The sequence below is a fragment of the Azolla caroliniana genome, unplaced genomic scaffold (assembly GCF_043228905.1).
Source record: "Azolla caroliniana isolate FFs.n. ecotype wild unplaced genomic scaffold, voAzoCaro1.0.p SCAF_6, whole genome shotgun sequence".
NCBI lineage: Eukaryota > Viridiplantae > Streptophyta > Polypodiopsida > Salviniales > Salviniaceae > Azolla > Azolla caroliniana.
The window spans coordinates 22552638-22573807 of record NW_028230441.1 but is presented as its reverse complement, the minus strand read 5'-3'; the positions used below and the strand labels follow the sequence as shown (position 1 = coordinate 22573807).

The following is a 21170-nucleotide window of genomic DNA, read 5'->3' as shown; positions in this document are numbered from 1 at the left end:
TTAATGTTATGTGTTTTGTCTATTTAACTATGACTTGGAATTTTCCTCTATGTTCTTTTAGGAAGTCTTTGTTGTTGAAGAGAGGATAAATTTCATTAACGATTTGAACTATCAATTTGGATTCAAAATTATCATAAGGAATGTTTCTTTAGATCACTTATATATGGAATTAGATGCCATTTTTTTATTTCTATGATGATCTGGAAGGAAGTGATGCATGCATATGGAGGGCATCATGACAAGGAGCCACAAAGTAATTCTCAATAATAAGCAAATAAATACAAAGTAGAGAAGCAAAGCTACATCCCTTTTTCATATGCCTCTTTGACTCGTAAAAAAAATCCTCCTATATGAGTGGAGAGGCACAATTACATTAAAGAATCTGGAAGGTGTTAAAGTGCAATCTATTTGATAAGAAGCTACAAGTAAATCACACAAGTAAGCCGCATCACTTGGCAATGATACTCATTTACTCCATAATAAGCTAAAAGCATATTGGGATTAACAATCGGCAAACCGAGGCTTAACAACATAACGGCTTAAAACATATTCAATTTCAAGTTCAGGTTTTTTTTAACGGTTTGGTTCGGTTTCAACATGCGGTTTAACGATTTTATTTTATTTTTTTTAAATTTAAATTATTTTTTATTTTTTATTTTTGTTTTTAGACGATCTTTCATTTTCAGGCGTTATTCTCACATTTTAGGAACATCTTTAAATTTTAAAAATTAAAAAATTAAAAATTGACCTAAGTCGATAACCCACATTTTAGGAACATCTTTAAATTTTAAAAATTAAAAAATTAAAAATTGACCTAAGTCGATAACCGAAACTGGGGTTTTAACAGTTTGAAAAAAATTAACGATTCGGTTTAACGGTGTCATGGTTCGGTTCAGTTCAATTCAAGTTTCAACATTTTTAAACGGTTCGTTTTGACACTCTCGAACCGAACCATTGCCGATTGTTAATTGGGATATGGTGGTGCATTGAATTTTATTTCTGAATGTATTAAGTGTGAAAGAGAAGGAAATAAATAGTCCTAAATGAGTTGATGATGAACATATGGAACTATGTGAAAATAGTTGAGCATAAGTTTTCAAGTACAAGGCGTGTTTGAGTATGGACATAACATATACACTATGGTATATGTTTACACTCAACACCAAAGTCAAGATTCACATTTCATACCCATGGATATTAATATCGATTTCTCCTTAAGTACACACTCATGCATTAGACACCATGACCTACCGGCTTCCTTAGAGAACCCTTAAAATCAAATCAACAAATATCCTCAATCTCTTAATTTTGACTTGATGACAATTTCATAGGGGCACATTCCCAAAAAATCATAAAGAAAAATAGCATAAGTGGATGGTAGAGTTTTAGTATAAGCAATTAAGAAATGATTATGGATGTCATTCCTTTGAATCCCCATATGAAGCTACACACATTAGTTCAGAAAGCTATGCCTATCATCTCATGACGATAATTCTTTCTATGTCAGCTTGAATGTAAACCAAATATGCAAGGAGCGTGAGCATTAAGGGATAGATAATGGGTCATGTGATGACATTGTTCGCTCAAATCTTTTAGGAAAGTATTTCCTTGTCGGGTCCTCCTCGGATTACATAAATATAATCACATGTGTGGTTCAACAGAAAAAAAACATGAGAAATTTTCGATGAGCCCTCAAAATGGAGTGTGGTTTCATGAATCAGGAGAAAACTAATGGATTTCAAGCCATTAAGATCATTATATTGACATTACAATAGAAAAGGAAAGCCTAACAATCAAGGAATTCAAGGTCTGGCCTAGACGTTCACTGTCGATATAGTGACAAGGGACTCTTACCTAGATATCAATCAAGCTCATGGATTATTGTTGCATGTCCCAAAAGGCTCCAATGTTTGTTGTGTTAGTTAGCTAGGACCAAGATAACGAATCGCGAACCAAACTTTTGACCATGTTGCCCATAACAAAAGAAAACAAGCTCTTGAAAATCGATGCACATATGGAGACGAACAAACCTAAACTTATTATCTTGCATCAATTTCTTCATGTGTCAAGACTCAAGAGTAATTTGCATCAATGGGAAACGGATTAGAATTAGACTAGTTATTATCTTGCATCAATTTTCTTCATGTGTCAAGAATCGGCATCAATGGGAAATGAATTAGAATCAGAGTAGTCTGCGGAGACTCTCGATTCGAACCAACAACCTTAGGGATTCTAAAAAGTATGTAATTAAGTTGTGCCTTTGAGTTTACTTAAATAAATAAATACATACATACATTATACATACATGATACATATGGTTGTGTCATGCATTTTAGATGTACAGAAAAAACTCATAAAATAAATAAGTGAAGCTTCTGAGAAGCCATAGCCATTACCCTGTATTTGTTCTCAGTGCTAAATTTAATGCTCTGTTCCTCACTCACTCTCTCTTCTCTCTCTCTCTCTCTCTCTCTCTCTCTCTCTCTCTCTCACACACACACACACACACACACACACACACAGATAAACTACATACTAGCAAGCGAGCTTCTTGGTGCAGAACCTGCTTCTGTGGGCTTCTAAATTTTCATTCCCCTCCAAAGGTAAGTTGAAAGATTCTCTTTCCAATATGTTTTGGCAAAATTTGTTCTTGCAAGCAATTCACTGTATGTCTCAGTACACGTGTTTCTTGGTACCCACACAGATCTTTTGCCCAATTTTCCTTGCTCGCAGGAATTAGGGTTTCATGGGTCTATGCACAGAAATGGTTTAAAGTTTTGTATTTGGGTATAGAAGCCTTGGAATTCTGGAAGTAGAATTCTACAGTAGCAGAAAATGGCATCGTCAGTGGATTCAGAGGAAATTATTACTTCAGTAGATGACGCAGTGAAGAAAGAAACAGTAGTATTGCCCTCAACAAGTACTGATGATGGAATGAATGGTGACCCAATGAAGAGAAGTGTAGTGTTATTGACTTCAACAACTGAGGATAATGGAATTAAAGATGATTTAGTGAAGAAAAATACAGTATCATTGTCCTCAAGGATCCATGAGAATAAAACCAAAGATGAAGAAGGGAAAAGTGAAGCAGAGGATTCAGTTAATGCCAGATTCTCACAAGATGTTATTGGTATTCTCAAGAAAAGCTCCATTGCAGATGACCCTTTATACATTTCTCAGCTTGTTGATGATATCAAAATGGTAGAAAATAGAGCAGAGGAGGCCATGGCCAGGGAAGGTGAGAAAGGTTCAAAAAGAGAATTGGTAGAAACAGAGTATGTGGGGGAATTGGTGGAGACCCAGTTTAATATGAGCAAAGAAGAAGCAGTATGCATGGTAGAAACAGACAATATTGGAGAATTGATGGCTATGCACTATGATATAAATAAACAAGAAGAAACCGTTCCATGCACAAGAGAAGATAGAACAGTAGAGGATGTGGAAGGTGAAAAAGTTTTAGCCACAACCATGGTAGAAACAGGGCGTGCTGTAGAATCACAGTCTGATATTGATAAACAAGTGGACCCAGTCACATATGCAAGAGAAGATAGATCAGAAAAGGATATGGAAGTTGAGAAAGCGTTAAACCAAACTGTGATAGAAACAGAGTTCAAAGAATCAATAGCTACCCAGTTTGATAAAAAAACACAAACGAAGCTAGCTATATGTACAAGGGATAGTACACAAGAAGATATAGGAAACAAACAAAACGTTGGAACTTCAGTATCCCATATGATAGAAACAGAGTACGTGGGAGAATTAATGGATACCCAAATTGATATACATAAACAAAATTATTTTTCTACATTCACAAGAGAGGAAATAGAGAATTTTCAGGCTGTTGAGACGACTGATGTCAGGAGCCTTCAGGGGGTCTCTGCATCTAATTCTTCCATCATGCTTCAGGAATCAGAGGATGTAGCTGAGGAAGATTTCAATTTAATAGCCGCAAACTCAATGATTGACGAAGAGCTTTCAGGGGAAACTGAGATAAGAAAGGACATGGAGAGGATGCATACAAATGAAGCATCTGGAATCATATCAAATGCAGCTGAGGAAGACGATATGCATTTAATTGATACAAAATCATTGATTGACGAAGAAAAATCAGGGGAAACAGAACATGATGAATTTGTTCGAGCAGAAAATGTGGTCCAGGCCTTGCAATCTGCAAGCTTATCTACAGGTGATGTATCAGTAGAAAACATCGTCACAAATACAAACAAGGATGCAATAATGGAAATTCAAACTACCACTATGCAAGAGGAAATTCAGCATAATTTAACTGGTGACAACTCTGGCCTAAGGATTGATGAACATCCTTTAAGAAAGTTTGAACTAGAAAATGATACTCTATGTTGCAACTCTAAGCAATTGGAAGAAATTGAATTCCACAAAGAAAAAGCTGCGTTTCCGTCTGAATTCAACAAAGAGGTGATGGATGTGCATATGCACGAATTGTCAATTTCAGAAAGTGGTAATGTTGTTGAAGGTTCCAATGCAAAGGGCTTAGTAAGCCAGGAAGTGAATATAGACATGTACTCTAGAATAGAAGAGTCTCTCTCCCATAATGCATCTGAGATGATTTCTAATGAGGGCAGGCACAAAGGATCTGAGATTATTTCTAATGAGCCCACCGTTGATAATCACCCATTAGAGAAAGAAGAAACAAAAGGTGAGGCTAATCAATATGCTATCGAATCTGAACAAAGGTGTGAACGTAATGTTGATGAGGAAAGTGCACATGAACAGTTATCCATGGAAGCTCAAGAGTTAGTAGACAACTCTGTCAGAGGGGTGGCAGAATCTTACAATGAGAATAAGGATTTTGAATTTGGTGATTTAGTATGGGCCAAAGTGAGGTCCCATCCTTGGTGGCCAGCACAAATTTTTGATCCTGAAGATGCATCTAACTCTGCAATGAAATCACGAAAAACAGGAAAATTTCTGGTAGCATTTTTTGGTGATTGTACCTTTGCATGGGTGCAGGAGTCAGAAATGATGGCATTCCAGTCACATTTCAAAGCAAAAGTGAAGAAAACAATGAAGAGCTTTCGTAAAGCCGTGGATGAAGCACTTGAGGAAGTTTGTCAACGTTCAGAATTAGGGTTAGTCTGCAAACTAAAGAACTACAATGGGATGCTATACAGTAGAAGCACATTCCTAGATGAAAAAGCCGGCATTCAGAAAGGCACAATAATTCAAAATCATAGAGATGTTTTGTCAAGTGTAAATAAGTTCAATCCAGATAGGACATTGAAGTTCTTGAAAGATTTGGCTTGCTCTCCCTTTGATGCTTGGAATTGTACTTTAGATATGTCAGAATTGCGAGGTCATGCCTATGGTTTGCGAGCTTACATGGTGGCCTCTAAACATAAAATTGATGAAAACAAAGTGGAGAATTCTTTATCAAGTCATGGAAAGAGAATATTTTCTTCATTAGATTTTGCTGCAGATGAATGTAAAGAAGCAAAGAAGCTCCAGCATAAGGATAGAGAAGCAACACCAGGAAGGCGAAAACAGGTAGTTCAAAATAAAACTGATGATGCAGAGACATTGACTGATGTTGAAAGTGGGTATCTTGTTGGAGATTGTGTTGGCTTTGGTGGGGATAAAACAAGCTCTGTTTTGGAGGAATGTAAAGCTAAGAAAGGGTTAAAAAGAATGAATCTTGAAGTTTCAACGAAAAAACGAAGAAATAAGGATGAGAACTCAGTGGCTTTGCATGAAATTGTTAAATGCAAAAAGAAGTTAAAGAACACCAAGCCTCCGGCTTCTCTGGGAGAGTTTGAGATGAGAACAGGGGAGGTAGCAAAAGAGTCTGATTTCATGGAGATAGAAGAAAACGATGGTACAAAAAAGCTATTTAAGGCTGCAAAATCAACACAAGAGGCAAATTGCAAGGTTGCAAATACAGCTACAAAAGGAGATTCCAAAAGCAAATCTAACAAATATTTAAAGTTTGGTGACAGTATGAGAAAGGTTGCGAGTGAGCTTACAGGGGCTCTTCCACTTGGGAAATGCTTGGAGAAATCAAACAAAAAAATGCAATCAATACCAAAAAAACAGACATCTTTCAAAACTCTTCCTGATGATATGAGTCTTTCCCAACTTTATGAAGGTCTAAGTCTCTCAGCCATGGATCCACTGAACTATTCTGGCATGAATGCTCATGAAGATAAGATCATACAATCTCTTCTTAAGTTTCGCAACATAGCATTTAAGAAGAGCAATGGGTATTCCAAGGATGCTATAGCAGTGTCAGATGAAAAACCAGGAAAAGTTATCAAACGTTCGAAGCAAGGGCATAAGGCTGATGTTAAAGTAATGTCTATAAAAAAAGCTGCCCGTGATGCTGTGCTGCATAAAAGCCCAAGGTCCGGTGTTCGAGAGCTTGCCTTGAAGGTATGCAAAAGAAAATCTGAAATTGTGCAAAAGGATGTGGAAAAGAAAGGTAGGAGGAACCTTAAGCTTGCCTCTCATGATGAACACGGTTTTGAATCAGATCTCAGTGAAGAAAACCCAATAGAATCTTTTAAACGCTTTGAGAATAGCATGATAAAGTACACTAGAAGGCCAGCTGCACCATCTACATGTGAATCAAAGATCTCCTCGGTGCAGCTTTACGATAAGAAAGCATTTCCCGAAAAAAATGGTATGCCTTCTTCAAGTGAAGAGAAAGATGTGAACAGTGAACTGATGTCACTTGCATCTAAGGAGGCAAAAGGGGATTCTTCTTCTTCCAAGCATGTATGTTCTTCACAAGATAATATCAATCAGGAAAAAAGAAGTATTAATGATGATGATGGTGGGAACATACAAGATCAAATGATGACGCTTCTACGGAAAGTGAGTGTTATAGTCGGAACACCACCTCTCTCTTCGGACACAGCCTGAGACTAAGCAGCTCAGGTTCTAGAGTTGGTCTCGTGGTTTGAGAGTTTGCCTTGTAAGTCTTAGTTCTAGAGTTCAATTCCTAACCCCACCATGATAGAGAAAAATACAATATTCAATGGCCAGTTTTACATCTACACGTTTATTAACAACTAGCTATCCCATCCCTCTTATGGTGAACTGTTTCCTTTTCAGTAGTGGCTAATTCGTGCAAGCCTCTGGTCGGAGAGTGTTCTTACAAGATTTTTGTACCCTTAACTTCCATGTATAGATACATTAGGCATTTGGATAATGCATTGTTGTCTTCAGTATCTCCCAAATATAACAATGTCGAATTAGCCTACTTCAGTTAGTATGTTAGAATCCTTCACTCTGACTATCTGGTGATAGGAATCACCAAGCTTATTTTTGTCTACTAATACCATTTTACGCGTTTTAATGAATGGAACCATATTACTTTTCCTTGGGCGTGCTGAGTTATGACGTTCATGATTGATTTAATGACCCATTTATTGTACTGACTAATTTGTCTGTGGTGGTTTCAGTACTAATTTGGCTAATCTGTTACAGAGGTAGGTGTATCTAATTCTGATCTAAAATTGTGGTAAGGTTATATTAACCATTCGTTTGCCATTTTTATTTTGCAAGAAATAAACCGTCATTCCTTAAATGATGCTAGGTGAATGCATGTGTTGAATGCAGAATGTAGTAGTATGAAACTCACGAACATTTTGGCCATGGATGCATGTCACAAAGCAAAATTCAACCAAATCTAACCAGATTTTGTGAGGATAGATGTGAATAAAGCCTTACTGTTTTTCTCACAGTTAGGCAAATGTTTTATCTATTATATGACCATGCATTGCAAGACATGGCTCGTATTCATGCGAAAACAGCTCAACTAAAAGCTTAGCAATAAGTGCCAAAATAACAAATTTGTATTTTTTTTTGGCTAACAAATATTCATAATTATAACATCTTTATTCTATATTGTTAACTATCTAGCACCATTGTTCGCACAACTATTTGTCGTGAAATTTTATAGAACATTCTGTTGCGAGAAATGACCCCTCATATAATGTTCTGTCTAATTTTATTTGTACAACAAAATTAAAGGTGGCATGTAATGCTAAGGCATCTCCCAGATAGGAAACAAGAGGATGCATAGACATATACTTGACATAATGTTAGACAATAAAGAAAACTATCTAAGCAAGCCATCGATAATTGTCTAATCGAGTTGGCCCTTGAGTAGGTTATCGATCGGGTTGTGTTGATACAGCTCGGTGTCATGTCGAGCAAGTGAATCATCGAGCATATGCGTATCACACCTATTACGTGAATCAACGAGTACATTTATGCATTTCTCATGTTGAACAAGCAACTCATTGAGTAGATGCATGCTGCGTCATGTGAGCTTTGTGTTTGTTGAGTTGAACAAGCTGATCATGGAGCACATAGAATTTATTTTATGAGTCACTATAAGCATATTACCATAATCATGGTTGTTAGAGTTGTTGGTCATTTGCAAAATCACACTTCTTTAGAAAATTCGTTAAATGTGACCAGATTTGTCACAATACCAACATTCTAGTTTGTTTTGATGGTTTCCTCCACCTTGGAAACCCAAGTTTCCTTTTCCACTTGAATTAGTGTGTCAATGCCGATGTATGTCATGATGCCATGTAGTGTGAAGGATTCTTGTGTGAAGTGAAGAATATGGGTAAAGTTTAGATTCAAAGAGTAAGCACAAAAAAAGAATAAAATCAAATGGTAGTTCAAGCAGTAAGAAAAGGACAAATTTTTTAGGTGCAAGTATGCACAACCCAATGGACATGTGGTGAGGACAAAAACGTTAGGTGCATTTTGGATTGTTTGGTTAAATTCGAGCACCCATGCATAAAGAAAAGAGGATTGAAGTATGAGAGATCATTTATTAGCACACACCTACCTATATAGTTATTGCCTTGGTACGAGGGTTTTCGAAATGCAAAGGAAGATACATACAATTCGTTTTATGGTTATTGTGAGTCGTAAGATGCTTAAAGGTGAAAGAGACATAAATGTCTATTTATCGATATATTCACACACACACACATATGAAATAGTTGAAAACTATACATATAATTCAGTAGTGAAGAAGACATTATAATGAAATTCTCAATGGTGATGCATTATGATATGTTTTTATAAGAGTTGAAGCATAAACAATTCTCCTTAGATTTGTGTTACTTTGACAAACGCTTAAGAAACATCTTAATCAGAACGGTAGTGTTGTCTAAAAAGGTTATCATAAAAGCTAACACATGTGGTTTATATAAAATACAGCACACAACGCACATCTACATAAATAAATATAGTATGTGACATACAATTGGCATTATTAATATAGTATGCACATATAACTACCTATTGAGAGTGATAAAAAGGTTGTATGGTGTGTGTATCTAGGCAATGTATAAGTGAAGCCCATGAAATTCCTCAATTAGGTTTTGATCCATGTACCTATCAATCATGAACCAAGTCTATTGAATAGGTTATCACATTATGAGCAACTCTTAAAATCCATCATAAATACTTCATAATCATGAAGGGCAATGAGCCATCATTAGTGTGACAACATTGAGCTAAAAATTGTTGTTGTTTTGTTGACGAACTCTTATTTCAAGGGGGTCTAGGAGACGAGGTATATCGCAAAACTCACACCAATTTCTCCCTCGAGGAAACATTTGAATCAATAATAAACAAGAGGTGAAGGCTCGCATGCTGCATCATGATTCACACCCATTACTTTCACGAGGGCACAATTAAATCAATAATGAATATGAAATAAACACCAACAATTATTGGTGGAAAGCATTATCATACCATAAATTTTTGCACAAAAACTAAAGACATTCAAAGAAGATAGCATTAATATACAGTGTGCAAATTCAACATGAATGTAAAGATGGTTTCAAGCAAAAATGGAACAAAGGATACATGGTTGATATAGCTTGCACATTGGATTATGTCCTCTATATATGTGTGTGTGCCTATGTATAATATAATAATATATATTAAAATCCTTTGACCTGTAAGACTAAAGAAGATATCACATCTTAAAATGGTGCCCCCTATATATATTAATGTCCATGAGAGAGAGAGAGAGAGAGAGATCTTTATTAACGTCCATGAGAACCCTATTGTGATCTATGAGATAGGGCCTAGCTCACGGTGTTGATTGAGCTTGGGTTCTATCAAACTTATGGTTTTATAAAGAGAGGGAAAGAGAAAGAGAAAGAGAAAGAGGGAGGGAGGTATCAAAACTAGAAATGTTGTTCGTTAAAGAGAAGAACATTATGAGTTGAAACCCCTACATTCCTAGGGTCCTCTAGCCAAAGAGCGAAATACATGGGTTTTGAGGCCAATGTTAACCAACCGAACGCTAATACAATGTTTCTTCTTTCTGCATAAGCACTGTATGTGCACGATCGATCGATCGATCGATCGGGACGAATTCGATCGGGACGAATTCGATCCCAAATCATAAGAAGAGACGGTCAACTTGTTTCAGCTTTTTACCGAGAGGTGTGGCACGAGACAAAGCGGGGGGGGGGGGGGGGGGGGGGCAGGCGAATTCGAATGACGAGCAGAAGGAAAGGAGCGACGGGAGAGGTCGAACAGGAAAGGATTGAGTCGGAGTTCGAAGTCGGAGAGTAGGATGGAGCGAGAGTCCGGACTAGGCGGGCTGGATTCTAGCCCGACTCGACTCGACTTGACTCTGACTCTGAGACCCACATGGCACATGGTTTCTAACGACCATGAAGAAGAAGAAGAAGAAGAAGATTGATTGTCTTTGGAAATCTTTTGTTTTTTTTGTAAAAGAAGTGCTGAGACCCACATGGCACATGGTTTCTAACGACCATGAAGAAGAAGAAGAAGAAGAAGATTGATTGTCTTTGGAAATCTTTTGTTTTTTTTGTAAAAGAAGTGGTCTATATGTATGTTACATTACATGTATATATGTACCAATTGCTTTCTTTCTTCCTGTTTTTTTCCCCTGTTCCTCCTTCCTTCCTTCCTTCCTTCCTTTCTTTTTCCCCTGTTTTCTTCTTCCTTCCTTCCAATGTCTGTCAATGAAGGTAGAGTCCGCCTCGAGGCAACTCTGAGCTCTCCATTGCTCTCTGACAAAGACTCTGTCTTTCGTTTGGTCAGCCAACAGCTGTCTTCTTCTTCTTCTTCTTCTTCTTCCTCCTCCTCCTCCTCCTCCTCCTCCTCCTCTTCATCATCACCACTATCTCCCCCTTTATCGTCATCATCGACACCCTCTCCTCACATCAAGACTAATGGTAAAGACGACAATTCTCTTTTCCTTCTCCGTTTCAATGCCTCGGCTTTTCTTCTTCTTCTTCTTCTCCGATGGTTCAGCTATTCATTATGGTCGTTTTCTTTATCGTGTATTGGTGAATCATTTTGTATCATGTTTAGGGTTTGGATTTCATCCCGGAATAAATCATGGCTTGGTCATTTATTCTGTTTGAGTAATGCCCTTTTTCTTGACCATGAATTAGGGCGTGCTTTCTGGATTAAGGTTAGAGTCATCGTTTTCTAACTGATTCTATTTGATAAAAATGTCGTTTCCTTAACCATGGATTTCATCCTCGCATCGCTATCTGTAAACTGTTTATATTTGAGTAACGTTCGTTTTATTTTTTTACCATAAATTGGAGAATTTGTTTGATTATGATTAGGGTTAGGGTCAGGCTTTCATTATAAGCTCATTATCCATTATTTGTTTGATTCAATAAAAATGTTCTTTTCTTGACCATGACTTGGTAAAGTGATTGTTGGATAACGGTTAGGGTTTCAATCATTGAGTCATCGTTTGTGAAATTGGTATTTTAATGAACTCAGAGAACCTTGACATCAATGAGACGGAAAAGAGTCGATGTGTAGCTATGTGGGAATTTCTCCAGCTACTGAGGAGCGCTTCTGGAGACGAGAATCATAATCTGGTCATTGCAAAGGATCATGATGATGAGTCTTCCACTGAAGGATGGAAGGTTAGGAGCTGAAATATTTTGAAATTATGATCGAACATCAAATTTTAGTGCAAAACATCAAGATTGCCCTAAGTTTTTAAAAAGTTACCAGAATACCCCCCTTTATGATACAGCACCAAAATTTCTAAAAGAAGTAACAGAATGTGATAATGTAATGTGTATTAATAGTAACTGTTAGAATCGTTTGTTCTATTAATAAGTTTGGGACTATTAAATAGTCACATACAAGATATTAATGGTTATTGTGAGTACAATTATTTTGGGATTCGTGTGAATTGGGGTCCACATGCACCCTATCTTTTGATAGAATTATAAGCTATAGCTTTGCAACAAAATTCAAATTTGGGTTTTGGTACTGCTTTTGTGAGAAAATCAGCAACCTTTTGTGATGACTTGACGATCCTCTGGACGAAGTACTAAAATCCATGTACCTTTTTCATTTATTGACTTGATTTCTGATTCCATAGCCGCCCACCACTGTTCTGCTTCCGGACGTTTTAATGTTGCAGTGACATTTTGGATTTTGTTACAAGCATTGTTGTTGAGGAGAGGCCTACTTGAGTTGAATTGTGGGGTTAAGAAAACATTGAAGTTGTGGGCAGTGGGTTTGGTACAGGCTTTCATGGGTATGGTGTTTAAAGATAGTATTGGATGTGGTGGAAGGGATGTGTATGTTTTGGTCTTTCACCTTGCTGAAGTGTGTTGAACGGATTTGGGTTTGGGTGGAGAACTTTGATAGCTTTGTATTGAGGAGCTTGGTGGTGTGTGAGTTGGAATGGGTTTGGACGAAAGTTGTGAGGGGATGGGTATTTCAAGAGTAAGCATTGGAGTAGGTTCTTGAAAGGGCTGTAGAGGAGGTAAATGTGGTGTGGGTTGTTTGTTATTAGTATTAGCTATGTGACTTATTATGTCTAATGTATCATCTAAAGATTCATATTCATCAAGGGTTAGGTTTTCTGAGTTATGATTAGGTGGTTCATGAGAAGTGGCTCGGGATGGTGGTGACAAGATAGAAGTTTCATCAAAGATGCAATTTCTACTAAATTGAAACTTACATGTGATTGAATTGTAAAGCCGATATCCTTTCTTACCGAAATGGTCACCCTAGCCAATAAAAATTTGTTTGGTTGCATGATCTTCTTGTTTATTTATGGCCGGATTGGGCACATATGAGTATGCTATACTGCCAAAGATCTTTAGGTAAGAGAGATCGGGTTTGATACCTGACCATTTTTCGGATGGTGTTTGAGAACTGAGTGTTGTCGTAGGCAACCTATTTTGTAAATAACAGGCTGTTGCCACGGGACGGGTTCTTCCCAAAAGGAGTTTAGGAGGTTTGCAGTTTTTAGCATTTTGATCGAGCAACATCCATGAGTGTTCTATTCTTTCTCTCAGCTTTTTCGTTTTGTTGAGGATGATGTGGTATGGTTGTCTAATAAGGATTCCTTGTGATTGTAGTATGCTATCGAATTCTTTCGAAGTAAATTCGCCTCCATTATCACTTCGTAGGATTTTGATTTTTTTATTTAATTGGTTTTCAACAAGATTTCTGTAGGATAAGAAATGGGATAGGGCGTTAGATTTCTTTTTGAGGAAAGTGATGATGGTGTAGTGTGTGTAGTCATCGATAAATGTGAAAGTAAAGAGCTCCGGTGAGGGAGGGTGTCAGCATTGGTCCACGTAGATCAGTGTGGATTATTTGGAGGGGATTTGTTGTGTATTGGGTTGAACAAGGATATTAAGTGGAGGTCATTTTTCTGAAGAGGCAGCCTTCACAAAAGGATAGTTGGGTTAAAGGACCTATTATTCTATCGACGATGTTGTGTGTTCGGATCTTATGAAGGGCTTGAAGATGTGGGTGACCTAACAAAGATGCCATTTGAGGGTGTTTTGAATTCCAGTGTCATGGATTTGATGAGAGGCATTTGATATTTTGATGGCTGTAATGGGAATTGGGTATAGGTTTTGTGTTTTGAAACAAGGAATTGTATATGATGTGCCATTTGAGAGTTGAGATTGGAAGAGACAAGAATTACCTTTGAAGGTGAGTGTGTAGCTGCATTCTGTTGCTTGAGTTACTGATAAGAGGTTCTTTGTGAGTCATGGCACAAAGTAAACTCTATAAACTTGAAGATGATTATTGTTGGGTAGACTAAAGGTGAGGGTACCATATCCTTGGGCTTGTTTGGTGCTATTATCTCCAAGGTGGACATCTAGGGGTGTGGTAAGCTCTTTGTATTGTGTTAGGTACATTTTGGTGAATGTCATATGATGGGCGGCACCAGTATCTAGGTACCATGAAAGGTCTAAACCTGTTGTGGTGGTTAAAGTGGTATTGAATAAATACATTTCTTCACCTGATGATGGTGGACATTTTGTTGAAGTTGTGCCATCCTAGGTTGAGGTCGTTGGCCTACTTCACGTTGTTTAGTTCGACATTCTCTTTCCAAGTGTCCTTGTCTGTTGCAATAATTGCATTTGCTGTGGTGCTTTGATGATTGGATGTGTTTCTTTGCTTGGTTCTACAATCTTTCTCCTAGTGACCTGGTCTGTTGCCATAATTACAAAGATATGTTCTTTGATTTTGGTGGTTGTAATTGTTTTGATGATTGTGCCTGATAGATTTGTTGAATCTATGTGGTTGTTGTGGTGTTGGTTTGATCTGGGAATGGTGGTTGCCATTGCGATCAAAATTGTTGATTGGTTGAGATTGTCATTGCTGAGCTTGGAGAAGGTATATTCTTGGCGCATTTTGTTGATGAGGACAGCCAATGGTTGAGTTTGATAGGATTGGGTTGTGATGAAAGGTTGCTAGGTCGATGGTAGTGCTGCTAATAGCATGATGACATGTTGTTTATCTGTGAATCCAAAGCCTGCGTTGGTGCCTTGTTCTAGGAGTGAGCGCCATGACTTGTAGAAATGTTTCAAAATCATCACCTTCTTGCATGTGGAAGGTTGTGAGTTGACGAAATAGAGCGATGGCATGAATTGTGTCGGTCTTTTCATATTGTTCGCTTAGACATTCCCACATTTCTTTGACAGTTTCTTGGTTTGAAATGAGATACATAAGTGAATCGGCTACATGGAATTGGATTTCGGATTGTGCTTCAAAATCCTTATCTTGCATGCTTGAATTTCTGGATCATTATTGTCAGGTTTGGCTTTGTTTCCATCTATGTATGCCCACAGATGTAATCTGCGCAAATACATTTTCATCCGTATTTGCCATGGACGATAATTTGCGGCTCCAGTTAGTCTGTCAATTCGGATAGATCTGGATACTGATGTGGAGGAGGGTATTGTAGCAGCAACAATGTCTGGGTTTTCAACTGTGGCCATGATTGTTTTTCTTTTATTTGTGAAGTAAATTTTGAGTTTATGAATTTAGTGTTTCTTATTGTGAGTAGTTTGTGATGTTGATGACTTCTTTTGTCGTCGTTTCTGGTTGCTGTTCTTTTGCTCTTGTTTCTGCTGCTGCTGATTTTGAACGCTCTGATACCATGTGATAATGTAATGTATATTAATAGTAACTGTTAGAAGTGTTAGATTTATTAATAAGTTTGGGACCATTAAATAGTCACATAAAAGATATGAACAGTTATTGTGAGTACAGTTATTTTGGGATTCATGTGAATTAGGTTCCTCTGAATTAGGGTTCACACAGAATACTCCTCTTTAGCAGTAATTTCCATGCTACTACAGAGGAGTGTTCTGGCCAGTCTTTAAAACCTATGATATTCCTTTCAATATCCAAGACCTTAGTGGTCTTTTTGATATTTCTCCTTAACAACATAAAACGCTAACACTTAATGCATGTTCTCTTCCTGTTTTGAAAACTGTTAGTTTTTGTAAAAACGTAGGGGTAATGAAATGCAGTTCTGTCTGTGCTGTGATATTTTTCCCTTACACAAATTTTTAACCGTCAGGAGAGTCATCACATGACGTACAACTGTTTTTAAAATTTTAGGGGTATCCCATAAACTTCCCAAAAAATGAGGGGAATTTAATGAGTTTTTTTCCTTACATAAAATACCAAACTCACTTATGCATGCCCTGCCTGTTTTCAGAAACTTGGGGTAAATTCTGGAAAAAAGCTAGGGGCATGCATGTTCTTATGTTTTCCACTACATAAAATGTGAACACACTCGTTATTAATATCTTTATACCCCTTTGATCACCAGTTGAAGCACGATACAGGACAATTGCGAGTCATGTATCGGGAAGGTCCTAAAGGCACCCCTTTTCATACCTTATTGGCCGAAGGTCTCATCTACAGCCCTCTTACAAGTGGTAATGACAATTTTTCAAACTTTCACATTCTCTTCCTGTGAATCTTTTATAATCTATTCATGAGTTTTGTACCAAAAATGTCCTTATAAATTGAATGTCATGGAAAATGATGAAGTATGAACCTCTCGTTTTTAGTGTTTGATCTACATGATCTTTTTTATGCAATTAAGGATTTTATTTGTTCACTTTCCATTTAGAAATTGGTAAATGATAGTATTGATATATTCACACTCCGCAGTAACATTCGTGGAAAATCAATGCTCCAACGTTGAATGAAATGAAATGATGTTTTATTTTGTAGCATTATGCGTTGCTTGGGAAGCTCCATCTTACAAGTTTTGGTAAGCATGAAGCACTATATTTGCAAGGAAGATGGTAGTTTTTCAACGTAAGTAGTTAAAAATGGATTGACTGTTAGCTCATCAGGTGGCCACAAATGTCAGTTCCAACATTCAAAATTACTGAATCACATTGGGTTAAACGAAGCCTAGCCGGAGAAGATCTTTCTTTGATCAGGTAAAAAAAGAACCTCTTGTTGAGGTTAAAGTAGCATGGACTTACAAATCTCCTTAGCACGGAAAAATAATGTCTATGTATAGGGTCAAAGTGCCATGGCCACTTGCGGCAAGGGAGGTTATCATGTATGCTTTCGAGCTAGAGGTCTTTGAGGAGGATCTGATCATAGTGTTATTGCAATCAGTAAGGATTTTTTTTATTCTCATTGTTTTGTGCATTTATAATTCACATGGAAGAAGTGTATATGTATATATATACACCCACATATGTAAATGGTTGATGATATATTGTTCATTGTTATATAGGTGCCTAGTACACTCTCTTCAGAAGAGACTATCTATGGTCTTACGTCTTCTGATATTCCCAATGCCTCTCCAAATGTGGTCCGCATGGATCTTGCAGGTGGCTTTGCGTTGCAGAAATTGTCTTCGGACAGTTGTTATTTCAGGTGATAACTAACTATTACTCATATCTTCTTTTTGTTGCGTGAGTAGTTAGCTAAGACATTTTCATGTATGTCAGGAGAGGCTATTTCCTTGAAGACACTCTATTGAGTCATAGAGATGTAGATCATGTAAGCCTATAATAGAAGAAAAGAACAATCGGTTTTAACTAGGGCATTTGTTACAAATGTAGATCATCATTTAGACTATAAACAACATGATGCATTGCTTCTATTTTTTTTGCCAAATGGCCCCAAGTTTCTGTTATTTCCCTGAAATGCGCTTTGCTGTTTATTATCTCCCCAAATGCCTTCGCTCACCCCACTGTTTGAGCAGTTATATGGTCAATTCATCCCTTTTCCCCTTAATTATTTGTGCTATTTCAATTCATCCTCCCTTTTCTCACATTTGGGGATTGACCAAGGATATGGGGGAAACTATCAAAACTCAGGGAGTACTTTGGGAAAATGTAGTAAAACATGGGTATTTAGGAGTTTGTTTTCTCAGTACTTCCAAGCTAAACTAAACCATGATCTATATTTCTCTTTGTTTTATCCATAATCATGTAAGAACGAGATTATTGATGTGATCTCTTATTTCATTCAGGACGATTGCAAACCTTGATATCAAGATGGATTTTGTGCCACCTTGGCTTATCAATTTCATATCAAGGCAACTCATTGGGATCGGATTCAAGCTTTATCAAAAAGTAAGACAAATCATTGAACCAGCTCGTTAGTAGCTCTCTCCTCCTACACTAATCTCAGTAATTGCTCGATAATATTTAACTACACTAAAACTATGCAAAAATCATTGCAAGCATCAGTGAGTTAGATTTTTAATCTTTTTATCTTTACTCAAATAATGTTCACTACATTGTTAACCTAGTAAAAAGAAAACATTTGTCAAAAGTAACGAAGATTTTAATCTTTTTTGCTTTTGCTCATTAATATTCACACCAGACTCTCATTTCCATAACCAATGAGGAAGGAAGCAGTAAGCATTTTCAAAAGCTAATACAGAGCGAGCCAATGTACGCTCGTGTAGAAGCAGGGCTACTACATTCGAGATCAACCATCAAAAGCACTATTATTGGTGATGATTCACCTTCCACAATAATTGAGTCTCCAAAGCAAATCACTGTTGTTTCTGATAAGGACATCCCTATCCTTCAAGCAAAAGAACGAATGTACGAGGCACATATAGACGTGCTTAAAAAAGAGACGGACCCAGCCATCAAAGACACTATTATTGGTGATGATTCTCAATCCTCCATACCTGAGTCACTGAATCGAAACACATTCATATCTGGGAAGGACATCCCTATTGTTCAATCAAATGAACTGGTGGACGAGTCACATGTCGACATACTTAAACAAGAGCAAGACTCGACTTTATCCTTGAACTCAAAATCAAATGGAAAAGAAACCAGACACCATACCATAGACATTGATCCCGATGTCCAAAGAGCTCTTGATGTACTCGACAAGATGATAGAATTAGTTCGATCTCGGAAGCTAATCAAGAATGATTTTTTGCTCGAGCATTCACAAGAGAATACTGTGTTAACAGTTGCAGATAATCGTCCGCAAGTAGTTGAAGAGGATGTACCAAAAGAAGTGCAAATAGTAGATCGAGCGGAGCTTGAAATGTCCGAAGTTGTACCGACTAAAAGGAAGACAAAATGGTTTTGTTTTGGAAATCTCCCTCTACGTTGCATGTAGTGTTATGTATTATTATTCAATGTTTTGTTGTAGTCAAGTTCGTGTGGGGTAAGGCACCCAAGCACCAAAATAATAAAGGCAATACATACCACCTCTTGAAGTAAATTCTTGTTATTTACACTAGTCCAATAACTACATCCTGTACCATAAATTGATCATTTGAGTTTTCTTCAATTCCCCCTTTTTTGAAAGGAAGATGCTTCATAATTGTAAAGAATTGTATAGATCCCTTGTAATGGCATTAAATTGTGAGGTGTATGAAACCCATGTCGCTAGCATCGATAGGTACATGTAAAAAGAGAATGAAATGGATGTGTCTCCTAGGAACACATGTCAAACCTTTAGAAAATGACATGAGAGGTTCATGGCAAATGACTCAATCTCAAGGGACATGCTTTTAATAATATATCATTCCCTTAGCTATGTACTCGATCCTCTTGCACCTATCAAATGCTATGGTGCTCCAAAAACTAAATGTACGTTGTACCAATTAATGCCAAGTCATCAAAATTAACCCCGCTAAATAGATTGGCAAATGTAGAAATGTGGCTCTAAGGTCAAAGGGGACCAGATAGAGTATGGGACATACGAACATTTTGTACCATGAATCGTAGCAAGTAGTAGTGAAGAAAGACCTACACAAACTATCAAAGCTATGGAGTATCTTGCATTCAAAGGTGCACGAGAACCTGTTGGCTCATTAGTGACCATCACAATAGGCAGGATTAAAACATTTATAGCTCCTACAGAGATAAGCAATTTTGTTGCGGCTACAAAATCAACATTCAATACGAGGTATGATGGAGATACGCAGCTGAATGTTATTACCACTTGTGAAGTGACAAATTTGCTAACTCAAAACAAAGGTTGCTTGTGTTACAATAATGTCAATTCCAACATCATGTAACATTACCATAATATTATCAATCAAACACCCTTATTACCAACTTCATGGTAAATTATTCATGTAGGCGGATGTGCACCAATGAAATATACGGAAAGCCAATATATTTCAAACACAAAACGGATACATTTGTATTATAAGGATAATGTCAAAGAGGACCTTTTACACATCATGTAGAGGAGACTTTAGAGATGATTTGCTTACATATCCAAGATGATAACATTCTCAAATTTAAATAAATAAATAAATAAATAAATAAATATATATATATATATATATATATATAGAGAGAGAGAGAGAGAGAGAGAGAGAGAGAGAAGAGAGGTGAGGTCAAGGTTTGTACTTTCTAACATTATTGTAGTCGGTTCATTAATTTAGTAAGTGTGAGGTTGTTAACTTGTCGACAATAGTACACACCTTCACTATTAGCATGAGGTTGTAAATTGTCTAGATATTAAGATCAACCTATCATAACTATGGATATACTTAGTGAGCTATGTGAACAATGGAGATTGATCACATTGGGATCCTCCTTGAGCAAACAATAATGGTGAAGGAGAGGTTCACCGAACCACTCTATTGGGCAACTATCCCTATGACCACTTTAACACACATATTTGAACATAGATGTGTATTTATACAAATCATCTAGTAAGGCTTGATGCCAAAACTAGAAGTTTTTAAAAAAGGTGTGAAACTTCTACTTGACCATTACTACGAAAACTCTCTATGACCACTTGAGTAATCTCCATTAACACAATTGTTCATTTCCATCATGCACATAGTGAGGCTTGGACCCACAACTAGGAGATTATTCATGAGAACTTAAAACGCCTCTGTGAACACTGCAAATGATATCATAGCTTATATGTCAACAATCCGAAAAAATCACATCAAAAGTATGAATCCATTTTGTATTTATTTATTTTATCCAACTCCATGTTGTGAAAATTAGAGACTTTCAAGTACATAATATTCCTTCGACCAAATGTTATATCAATGATATCAAGATAATACAGTCACCCCCACGATGATATTTCCGTGTCCATGTGAATTGTAGGCTTCCTTCCCTTTCATAATATTAGTAGATGTTGTGTCAATTCAATGGGGGAAAATCACCTCTTGAGATTGTTTGAGTGCATCTTGCCATTCTCTTAATTTTGCAAGGCAAGAGATAAGGAGACAAGATAGTTGAACTTAATGTTTTATCACTTTCATGCTTCTTGTTATCCACCATATCAATAGAGAAGTCATCACATGTGACTTTGATTAGTCATCGTGCTAGAAAACTATTCAAAAGGACATAATGTCTTTCATTCATCGCATCATCGGTACATTTCAAGACCTATAATAG

General features: G+C 37.0%; 2 protein-coding genes across 4 annotated transcripts; both read left to right on the top strand.

Moving 5' to 3' along the window:
• The first annotated feature begins 2466 nt into the window (after nucleotides 1-2466).
• LOC147863381 (uncharacterized) lies at nucleotides 2467-7353 on the top strand. Of its 3 annotated transcripts, none has more exons than XM_087320805.1 (2): nucleotides 2467-2603; nucleotides 2734-7353. In XM_087320805.1, the coding sequence occupies exon 2, from the start codon at nucleotides 2836-2838 to the stop codon at nucleotides 6895-6897; it is 4062 nt and encodes a 1353-aa protein (XP_087176931.1). In that variant the 5' UTR covers nucleotides 2467-2603; nucleotides 2734-2835; the 3' UTR covers nucleotides 6898-7353. The 3 variants fall into 3 exon arrangements, with proteins under 3 accessions (XP_087176931.1, XP_087176932.1, XP_087176930.1); XM_087320806.1 differs by having other exon boundaries at nucleotides 2468-6405; nucleotides 6506-6668; XM_087320804.1 differs by having other exon boundaries at nucleotides 2475-2603; nucleotides 2705-7353.
• A 3601-nt stretch (nucleotides 7354-10954) lies between these two features.
• Nucleotides 10955-19175, top strand: LOC147863380 (uncharacterized). Its single transcript, XM_087321402.1, has 9 exons — nucleotides 10955-11225; nucleotides 11791-11939; nucleotides 16121-16229; nucleotides 16531-16570; nucleotides 16656-16745; nucleotides 16829-16928; nucleotides 17051-17193; nucleotides 17795-17897; nucleotides 18151-19175. Exons 1-9 carry the CDS (start codon nucleotides 11003-11005, stop codon nucleotides 18910-18912), a joined length of 1719 nt encoding a protein of 572 aa, XP_087177528.1. The 5' UTR covers nucleotides 10955-11002; the 3' UTR covers nucleotides 18913-19175.
• Nucleotides 19176-21170: the final 1995 nt, after the last annotated feature.